At 36.3% G+C, this 11585-nt stretch overlaps 1 protein-coding gene and 1 pseudogene across 12 annotated transcripts in view; one reads left to right on the plus strand and one right to left on the minus strand.

Annotated features, from left to right (window-relative positions):
* Ccdc88a (coiled-coil domain containing 88A) overlaps positions 1 to 11308 on the minus strand; it is a 154430-nt gene extending 143122 nt beyond the window's left edge. For all 12 annotated transcript variants that reach the window (XR_778647.3, XM_010615863.3, XM_010615864.2 and 9 more), the window contains exons 1-2: positions 10694 to 11308; positions 10493 to 10593 (exon numbers count right to left, since the gene is read on the minus strand). Coding sequence is in view for 11 of the 12 variants with exons in the window: in XM_010615863.3 (XP_010614165.1) it covers positions 10493 to 10593; positions 10694 to 10756 (164 nt within the window). In the remaining variant the exon portion in view is untranslated. The remainder of the gene's footprint in view (positions 1 to 10492; positions 10594 to 10693) is intronic.
* On the plus strand, positions 8127 to 8286 carry LOC117286732 (annotated as a pseudogene).
* Positions 11309 to 11585: the final 277 nt, after the last annotated feature.

An 11585-nucleotide genomic window follows, 5' to 3' on the forward strand; every position in this document is an offset into this window, starting at 1 on the left:
TTTTTTTTTTTTTTTTTTGTACCAGGGATCGAACTCGGGTCCTTGTGCTTGCGAGGCAGGCGGCAGAACCACTGAGCTAAATCCCTGGCCCTAAAAACACTTAATTCTTAATTCAACTTAATTCTTCCCTTTTCTTGCCTCACAAACTCACCCTGCATGATAGATAACAATAATACAACTTGATACTACATTTTTTTAAAAACTACAGAATATTTTCACAAATACTGACTAGTTTGATCTACACCAGGACTAAACAGTCATTCTTGGAAAGGTAAGCAAATACAACATAGAGACCGCAAACACAGTCCCTCTGATGTATTTATTCTCATAATTTTACACACACTAAGTTACCTATTCAAAAATTAAAGAAAAATGATATTTTCTAGTTAGCTCAAGATTTAGCCTGCAGTAAAGCATGACAGATAACAAACAGAATGCTTCCACCCTTTACTTCTTAAAGAATAAGGCAACATGAGCCGTTTATTTATTTATTTACTTATTTATTGAGACAGGGTCTCACTAGTAGTTGAGACTAACCTGGAACTCACTACGTAGCCCAGGCTGGACTCAAACGCACAAGGATCCTCCTGCCTCAGCCGCCCTAGTGCTGGGATTACAGGCATGCACCACCACGCCCAGCTATAAACTCTTTAAATATTAAGAAGCTATTAGTTCTCCAATTTTTTAACTTCAGAATCCCTTACTAACTCCTAAAATTACTGAGGACCCTGTAAGGAGCATTTGTTTATGTGGGATCTATTAGAAATTAAAATTTTTAAATTAAAAACTTACTAATTCATCTAACAATAACAAATTTATTATAATGTTAACAAAGAGCATTTTTGTAATAGATAATTATCTTTTCCAAAAATATAAAAATAGGTAACTGGGAAGTGACATCCATTTACAACTTTGTAAATCTTGGATTCTTATTTCATGTATTGTGATACATTGTTTTATTCAGTAATAGGTACTTTCTTAATGGTTAGTTTTACTATGGGCTATAAAACCTTATCAATGAACTTTCTTTCTTTCACTTTAAAATCCACTGGACTATCTTACTGAGTGGTCATATGTGAACTTCTCAATGTCATACATTATTACTTTTAAAATATTGGTTCTTTGAGTTATACAGATCTTCCATATTATTCAACATTTAAAATCACACTGTTAGCTGGGCGTGGTGGCACACACCTATAATCCCAGCACTTGGGAGGCTGAGGCAGGAGGATTGCTGTGAGTTCAAGACCAGCCTGGGCTACATAGTGAGTTCCAGGTCAGTCTCAACTACATAATGAGAGACCCTGTCTCAAAAAACAAAAAAACAAAACAAAAAAAATAGGTAAAATCACACCGTTTAATATCACCTGTGATCTCATTAGAAATTTAATTACTGAGAAGCTGCTCATGTTTTCCATATTCAAATTTTTTCACTGACAACAAATACAATCAATTTTCTTTAATTATTCTTTAAAAAATGAATACTCAAGGGCTGGGGATTTAGCTTAGTGGGGCTGCCACCTGACTTGCAAGCGCAAGGTCCTGAGTTCAATCACTGGTACCAAAAAAATGAATACCCAATATTCATATCTGAATAACCACAGGTTGTCAGTTGTTATTTCAAGTAAAAAACAGTATTCCACAAAACAGTCTTATTCAGCTGCAATTTAAAAATTAGAGTACCTCAATGTTCACACTTCATTGTGCAACATGTTATATACACACTTCCCATATTGTCTCATATAATATTAGAAAGACATGTATAGATTCAGACAATATAAAATAACTTCCACTGCTTGATCAAGGCCATTTTTAAATGAGATATTTTTACTTTTAACCTTTATTTTTTAACTGCAAAAAAATGTAACAGCTACGAGACCTGTACAATTTGGTACAGCTATTTGATCACTTACCCTATGTCCTCAGGCCTTAAGGCAGGGTCACAAAGACAGCCAAAGAGTTTGTTTTCACTTTTTCTACTCAGTATTCTAGGACAGTACAGTATTTGCCCTGGATTCAGTCTGTCCTACAGACTCAAGAAATCCCAAAGTAGGATAATGTGTAGTTTTACATATTTCCTTTAACTAGAGATAGACTTAACTACTCTGGCTTTTTTAATTCTATACTACTAACTCGGCAGAACAGGGATTCTTAACCTGAACTCCCTTTAAATAGTTCCCTTGATTAAATACTTGTGACAGGTATCACTGTCATTTTTTGAGAAGCAATGAAGCTCTCAAAAATGAAGACAACTTTTAAATGATACTTTCCAAAGTATAATCTCTTCTAATTAATGAACCAACATAAATATATAGTCATAAAAACTTACTGCTAGTAAGAAGCTTTTCAATTTGACAAGAACATTTTTTAAATCATCAGTTTCTCTAATATTAAAAAAAAAGGTTAAGGGCCGGGGATTTAGCTCAGCGGTTCGGTGGCCTGCCTTGCAAGCATAAGGACCCGAGTTCAATCCCCGGTACCCCCCCAAAAAAGGTTAGGCTTGGTGGTGCATGGCTGTCATCCTGGCACTGGCACTTAGGAGGTTGAGGCAGAATTGCAAGTTCAAGCCCAACCCAAGCAATTCAATGAGGCCCTGTCTCAAAATTAAAAATTTAAAAAGGGGTAGGGATGTAGCTGTATATGGAGTTCTTGGGTTCAATCCCCAGTTTCGGGGGAAAAAGACAACTCTAAAAATATAAATTCCTCCTAAAAGTAAAACAATATTACTACACTTGATTCAATTTGTCTTTTTCTGTGTACCAGAGAAATGTTCCAAAGGATCAATGTTAGGTAACTCACCAACTGGCGAGGTAATAGATGCCTATTACAAAGTACTGCTAAAGACAGACAAAATCAAAGAAACACAATTTCTCAAAAAGCAAAGTAGAAAAGAAAAAAAGCACACATATAAACAAGTTTAATATTTTAATATATGTAATTTACTAAAAATCAAGTTAGAGAACGTGTATACATTACAAAAGAGAAAGAAATCATTAATAAGACAAATTAAAGAAACATGCAACTTGATCTAAAAATGGCCCAAAGGAAATAAGCTGTCTTGGGGATTTCCAAATTAGTAAAAAGGGTCACTATTTTTTAAAAGATAGATCTACAATTTTAAGTATATTTTGAAAACAGCCACCAACAGCAAAATTCATAGATAATGGAATATTGAAAAGAAAAAGTAAAATACTCAATAAACACTGGACTTTAAAGAAGTTTTTAACATTAATTATTAAATTTTTCCATTGTAAAAATTTTTTAAAACTACAAAAATAATCTGGAGAATTACGCACGTGAGATCAGGGCTTTCTTTCAGAGTACAACTCAGTAACAAATTATGTTTATAGAACAATAAGTAAAACAGAATAATTATATAAGTACTCTCAATACCAGAAAAATGTATTGAAGACAATAAACCCTATCTCAGAAACATTGCTGTGAGCTTTTCAGCACAGGTAAAACTTCGAATTCTCCTAATTAGAAATATGACACAAAGATCGCTAATTCCAACAGATAAGTAATTAAAATGCAAATTAATTTCCAGAAAATGAAGTCTCTTAAATGAGTTATATCCTATACTTCCAAGCATTCCAATACCCCAAAGAACTGCAATTAATAACATAACCTTAAAACTATTACTAAATTTGAAAATAAAATATATACTTTAATACTAATGAGAATTTAAAAGTACAAATACACAATTATTATGATGTTCTTATATAAAATTAGGCACTACTGTCAAAACAATCAAAAAAGATAAAATTTTAAAATGTAAAATTAAGTATCCATTATGGTTTGTGTCTAGATGTCTCCCCAAAACCTCAGGCAGTCAAAGGTGGGGCTTTTTCAGAGGTGGCTGGATCTAGAATATGTGATGCTGGGATTAATTCATGGTGCAATGCTAGAATCAAGGGCACTAAGATTAAGGGTGTGAGTGCTTCCTGGGGCAGAAAGCCGCTGTTAAAACCCTCCCTTATCACTCTGCTACCTTCTGCCCACCACAAACTGTTTCTCCTCTGTGATACCTGTCTGCTGTGCCACCTTACCTTGGAGCCAGCCAACTATGTACTAACACATCTACAATTGTGAGCGAAATAAACCCTTACTGTCCTGCCTTAGTTAAGATTACGTCCAATCCTTCCTGCCTCAAAAGGAGATAGTATCTTCCATCTGCAAATGTAGGAAGTAAGATTTGAAGATACTAAATTTCTCAAATGCACATACTAGTAAGTGGCACAGCTAGAACTGAATCCAAATCTGTCTAAAAGCCCAAATTTATTCCACTTTTAGCATATCTCCATTATTCATTCAGCAGAAGGATATCAAGAACCTACTGTACGCTGAGCACTGTACTAGGAATAGAGATGAAAGATATAGACCCTGGGTTCAAGAAACTCAGCAGAGTCAAGCAAGTTAAGAATTGCAACAGAATGAGATAAATAAATGCTATTACCAAACATACATAAAGGTCCTATACAAGCACAAGGAGTAATGTGTAGGCTATGACGTATGAGAACAGTGTGTCTTTGAGAACTATAAACTACTCACTCTTAAGCTATACATTGAGGAATAGTGCTAAATTATAGAAACTTGCAGCAGCAGGATCACAGAGAAGTCTGCATGCTTAAATAATACTGTTATATTTACTCTCTAAGGGCAGGAGGAAGCTATTGAACCATTTTAAAAAGAGGAAACACATTACAAAATATGTGTTTTAGCAAGTTTCAAATCATACAGATGGAAAGGCAACCTAGTATTAGGGAGACTAAAGCAAGAGGATCACAAGTTTGAGGTTAGCCAGGGCTACATGAGTTCCAGGCTAGTCTAGCCTACATAATAAGACTCCTCTCCTCACCCCGCCAAAAAAAGACTGCAACTCTGACTACATCATGTATGTTTTTAAAGAAGCAATAAACAAAAATAAAATTAACAAAAAAGCCATAACGAGAAAAGCTAAGAATAACCTTACCAAAGGTCAGAGTCAGGGCCATACTTGGGAAGACAGCGTTCTGGTTTAGATCTAAAATATCCCCCTATGGTTCCACCACCTGCCTCACAAGCAAGGTCCCTAGTTCAATCCCTGGTACCAAAAAATAAATAAAATATTCCTCCAAAATCTCGTGTGTTTAGAGGTGGGACTTTTGAAGATGAATGGATCTTGAGAGCATTATCTTACCAGTGGAATGATCCACTGATGAGTCCATAGTTAAATGTGCTGTTAGGAGTAGGACCTGGTTAGAAGTAGTGTATCACCTGGAGCATGCCTTTGGAAAAATTATGTCCCTCCCAGACCCTCCCTTCTGGGGTTTGCCATAAGACCAGCAGCTTTTCCTCCACTGTGCCTTTCTGCAATGCCGATTGTATCTTGGAGCCAGCAGAGCATGCATCGAAACCCCAAAACCATGAGCCAAATTAAACCTTCCCTCTAAGTTTTAGGTACTTGGTATTTTATCCCAGCAATGAGAAAGCTAATACAGACAGCCAATACGTTTTATATGTCATTTTATATTAGAGAGTCATAAGCCCAATTTAGTCATAAGCCCTTTTTCTTGAAACAGGGTTATGCAGTTTAGGCTGGCCTTGAACTCACTACAGAGCTTAGGCTGGCCTCAAACTCAAGGAGTTCCTCCTGCCTCAGACTGCTGAATGCTGGGATTACAGGCATGCACCACTATGCCCAGCTTCAGTTTACTTTTGAAATCTTAAGATTTGATAGGACAAAAGAACATTTCTCAGCCAACTGCCTCTTAAACAAATGGCTTCTTTAATACACTTTATTTATTTATTTATTTTTGGTACTGGGAATTGAACTCAGGTCCTTGTGCTTGCAAGGCAGGCACCAGAACCACTGAGCTAAATCCCCAGTCCCTTTAATACACTTTATCAAGTTGAGTATCAGGAAATAAGTAGAAGTTGGCATGACTAGGTGTCAGGGCATTAATTAAAAAGGAATTTTCAGGCTGGGAATATAGCTCAGTAGTAGAGTGTTTGTCTAGCATACTCAAGGCTCTTGGTTTGATCCCCAGCACCACAAATAAATAAATAAATAAAATTGAAAACAAAATAAAAAATAATTTTCATAGTAACTTCAAACTCAAGTCTAAAAGAAAAGCCACAGAAATTTATTTTAACAACCAGGTATTCTAAATATAAATCTCTATAGGTAAGCAGGTTGAATTGCAAAAAGTAATTCCAAATATTGTTTCATGCTATTAACAATTTTCTCAGTAGTTAAAACCTAACATACCTATATTTTCAACAACTTAGATAATATGAATAGCATACTTCTTAAATTTTAAGATTATGAAATTAACTACTATGTCATAAATTTCTTAAAAACTCACAGCAAGTAATATTCAACATTGGTAACAGAACAAAATGACTTCTCCAACAAAAAATGATTATTTCTGCTCACTGACACCAAGCCCTATGACTAATAACTAGGCACTGAGGAAAAAAAAATGATTTCATTTGATAGAAGTAGAAAAATGCCCTGCAGCATACAGTGGAGCTGGCCTATCATTCTAGATCTCTAAATAGCTTCCCCCTTTTCCCATTAAAGATGACTGATGCCATGTCACAAGCTCTTACAGCTTCTTACAGAGGCTACTCAATGAAATCAAGCTTCATCTTTGCATATAGTGAATCCCAAGTTAGAGAACAGACTCCAAAACTGTAAAACAGGGTCAATAAATAATGTCATGAAGAAGTCAGTTTTTTATTTTTGGAGTCTAGGTCCAAAATGCCAACCCCAAAGTGACTAAATGAATCAATATTCTTATTCTTAATAACTACTTTACATAAAAAATTCTATAGTAATGTTCCTATAATGAAAATCTCTGCCACATCTAATATCTGTAATATACGGCTAGCAAGGCAAAAATTAATTAGATGTATATAAACAGATTTGTACTCTGGACAAAATGGACACAAAGGGAACAGATTCACCCTTTCATCTGAAATAACTGGGAAAAAAGACACATGAAACGTTTTCCAAGATATTGTACATCAAGCAACCAAGGATAATGACACCTGGTAGATGGGCAATAAACCTAAACCCAAAAATTGTCCCAGCTTATATCCTTGAAAGAGTTCCCAAAGCTACAGAAGAGAGAAAAGAGAATTTAAACTGTGCTAAGTGGTCTTCCTGAGCTGAGAGATGGAACTGAGTCTGGAGGCAAGGTTTCTAGAGCATACAAAGCAGAGTACCAAAGAGGAGAGAACTACACAAAGGGAAATATCTGCAGAAAGTATCCCTCAAGTCTTCAGCTCAGTACTCATCAATACCTAAGTGTGAGAAAACTATCCAAGGACAAAGAAGCACCAAAGAGGATTAAAAATACCAAATAGCTCCTGCTTCCACTAGCGAGAGTACTAAAGATCTTGAGTTCTGTCTCAATTGTGCAACAAAATGATAGTGACTAACAAAACTTAAAGACAAGTCCTGAAGAGATCAAACTAATTAGTTTCCAACTAATTTAACTGCATCCCAGCACAAGCTCAAGCTGTTTATAGTTAAATGAATAAAAAATATCCAATATACAAGTTAAGATTTAAATGTTTAGCATCAATTAAAAATTACCAGACATGCAAAAGCAAGAACACACAATCAATAATGAGAAGAAAAATCAATCAATCAAAATCAATTCAAAAAATGACCCAGAATTAGCAGACATGAACATTAAGTCATTTATGGCTATATTCTGCATGTTCAAGAAACAAAAAACATAAAAAGGAAGGTAAGAATAAATTTCTAGAGATTAAACTATCATGTCTGAATGAAAAATATGCTGGATAGGATTTAGAGCTGATTAAACATGACAGAAGAAAAGATTTAAAAATTTAGATATCACAATAGACTGTAAAATGAACTACAGAAGGAAAAAAATAATGCAACCGAAATGAACATCAGTATGATAATGTCAAGCAACCTAACATACGTGTAACTGAACTTCTAAAAGGAGAAAAGAGGAATGAATATATATAATATACATATTTAAAGAAAAATGGCTTAAAAATTGAAATTTTCATAAAAACTATAAACCCACAGATCCAAGTTCAACAAACTACGCTCAAGGAACATGAGAAATATACAAACACTTTCAATTCCAAAAGGTTCTTGGAGCTTTGCACAGTGGCAGTATCGTAGCCAATGAGGTTTACCCAAGGTGCGATTATTGCTAATTGAAAACCAAAAGGTTCTTGGTCACAAATTTTATAACCAAATATAATCTAGAAATTAGACTAACGTTTAGGTTAACTGAATGGGTACAGTTTCAACTGACACTTTAATAAAGTACATGAAATCACAGAGTCATCTGAGTAAATCACAATTAATAAAAATCCTAATGATTTTAAAATTAGCAAAAATATGTCTTTTAACATTGTTTTATTGCCTGTCATTTGTACTTATCTTATTTTAGCAAGTATTTTAAAAAATTAAAATGTACTTCTCTTCTTTTTCTTAATTAATTTCTTTAATTTCATATAGGTCATCTGCAACAGAATTAGGACACTGAAAAACTTTTAAAGAAACTGAGAGGTGGAACTGAAAACACAGAAGTAGCTCTGAGGTTTAGAAAGCAACTAGTCTTCCCCAAAAAACCCAACAACCTGGCAACCATTATTTTGGAACACCATTATTTTCAAAATACATATTTTTAGAAATATAAAAATTTACTCAAAGTGAAAACTAACATGCTTGTTTTCAGTACCTTAGTTAGCTACTAAGAGTCAAACAAACAATATTCTTTGAAGAGCTTTACAAATAAAAGCCATTAATGTGGAAAGCTAACATATTTCCCTATTTTTGTGAATACATCTCTTTTTTTAAAGATTCAGCACACAAATTCAAGATTTCTTGTCTGAAAATATGCAAGTGACATGGGGGGAAAGTTCTGAGGATCTATCATAATGGTTTCTTTTGATAGTGTATTCCCTAAAATAGTAGTCAGTTTATTCTACCATTTTGCTTAGAAAATAGGCTAGTTCACAGAAAAACTAATTCTATGAGGTAGCTGCTAAAATATATTAGCTAATCCTGGAAATAATACCTATTTTTTTCCTTTTTTAAGAAAAACATACGAACACATTTGATAACATATTTTTTGGGGTCTATACAAAAAATATTTTTAGAAAAAATAATACTTCCCTGTAGAGAATCAACACACATACTATGAACAATACATGAATCTCTATACATCCAAACTACAAATCTCTGAACACACAGAGAAGTTAACATTGGAACAATTACTTATTGCTTTGACCGCTATTCTTTTTTTTTCAGACAGGGTCTCACTATATAGTTCAGGTTGCCCTTGAATTCACTCTGTGGTTTGGGCTGGCCTCTACTTGTACTCATGGCAATCCTTCTGCCTCTGCCTCCCAAATGTTGGAATTATAGGTATGTGCCACCACCCTAAGCTTGCCTTCTACCTCTTTTAAACAGGAAAATAATTTCTAATAAAATATAGAATTGAAATTTTATATGTAAAGTTATCAGAGCAGTACTTTAGTGACAAGTATTTATAATGCACTAATTTCCTACCTATATAAAGAGGAATGTCTGACTCAAAAGCTGCAAACTGTTCTTGCAATCAGATTCTATTCAAGAGAAATAAAGCTAAATACACTTTAGACACTACTGTAATATTCAGTTTGATAACCTACATGTGTTCTTAGAAATCTATATGCTACAATATCTACAATGCTAAAAATAGTTTTTATTTCCCAACCGAGCCAGTGCTAATGCTTTAAAATATTCAAGTTTCAAGTTCCATCTCCAAAATATATTCTTACTTAATACAAATTCAATATTGTAAACATAAGAAAAGATTTGCCAAGTAAACCATCTAGTTGTCAAGACTTGTTATTTGCATTTAAAAACCACTAAAAATACCTTTAAGGGACTCCCTAAATATCCAGCAGTCTAACAATTCACACAGTAAGTCATCTAAACAGACTTACTTATTATAGGCATATTTAAATTATTTGCTACAGCAACAGTCCGCCTCACCAATCACAACTGTTTGAAATTCTCTTCTGAAATCTATTACTACTTCACCAGTTTCAATTTTTGAGTAATTTATTCTTACACATTAAGGTTAAGAAGGACTATTTCTCCACTAAATGCACATAACTTCATAGAAGGACCTTTTTTTCGCCTTTGGGAAAACTACATTCTCTTCTCCACCCCCACCCCTCTTATTTTACCAAATTATTAAAGCCAATACAATGCGGTTTGGATTTTAGCACTGACAACAGTAAGTGACAATAACAAGGTTGACAGAATCAAACAAAAATTAAAGTTATTACTGGGTTGTGATAAATGGGCTAGACTCAAAAGATTATCTCAAGACTTAATTATTAAATCACCAGAATTTTTCTGGCCAAAGAACCAAATTAGGGGCTTAAAATATAAAGCGCCTAGGTAAACAGTATGTTATTTTTCAAACAAAACAAGTTACTTAGAGAAGAAGAAACCACTTACATTTGGAGCATGACCTGGTTCAAGAATACTCCATCTACCAAAGCCACATATTCATCCAGGTTGGTCCCATTTCCAGCAGCCAGAGGTCCAAACGTTTTAACCTAGAACATAAGGATCGAGACGTGAACGCCCACCTCCATCTCTGAAGCCACAGGAAAAAAAAAAAAGCAATAAAATATACAAAAAAGGACGTCTACTTACCCAAGTGACCAAGGGGCTGGTCATGAACTGCTCCAGGAGGGGAGTAAAAATTTCGTTCTCCATTTTACAGATTATATGTTTGGAGGGGAAAAGGAACTACAAAAACACGCCTAGGGAATTAGTCACTAAACATTGACGAAATCAATGAAAGTCCATTTCGACAAACTAGGAAAATCCCATAGAGGAGGACGTAAAACTCTCCCTCCTCAAAAACCCCCGAGGGACAAGAGCCCAAATCCCGTGAAGTGCCTTCCACAGCCCCCACGAGCGGTAGCTTGCGCTGGAAATGTCCGTACCCGGCGAGGAGGAGCAGAGAAAAGGCATCTATCTGGAGGAGGAGGAAGGGAAAGGGGGCTGGAACAGCGAGACAAAAAGCCCGTCAAGGTTGCCCAGCTCCTGGAGGAAGCGGACCGGCAAAACTACCCCCCGTCAATTGATCCAGGGAGGGATTAAAGGAAGCCCGCGTCGAGGCTCCGCCGGGCTAGACCTCTGCGTCCCGCTCCACACGTTCCTCTCACCAGTGGGCACAGAGCCGCCCGGAGCCGCCCGGCTCCCTGCCCGCAGCCCCTCACCACCGCCAGGCAGGGCTCGCCCCTTCCCCCCGAGCACACGCCAAGCCTCGCCCCCGGCCCCCGTCCCCTCCCGGAGGCTGGAGGTTCCGAGGTGCGTCCCTATCCGCAAGGCTCTCGGGCCCCGACAGCCCTTTCAGGGCGCCTCGGGAAGCCCTGGCACAAAATCACCGCCGCGATCCAGCCTCCTCCTCCGCCCTCTCGAGAAGAGCCGGAGTAACGGCCTCAGAACCGCAGTACCGCAGCACACCCCACTCCCTGCCGACGACCCAGCGCCGCCAGCCCGCCGTCAAAGGGAGCGCGCTGCTCCCTCCGCGCGGATA

Source organism: Fukomys damarensis, unplaced genomic scaffold (assembly GCF_012274545.1).
Source record: "Fukomys damarensis isolate Sample0158 unplaced genomic scaffold, DMR_v1.0_HiC HiC_scaffold_2, whole genome shotgun sequence".
Taxonomy (NCBI): domain Eukaryota; kingdom Metazoa; phylum Chordata; class Mammalia; order Rodentia; family Bathyergidae; genus Fukomys; species Fukomys damarensis.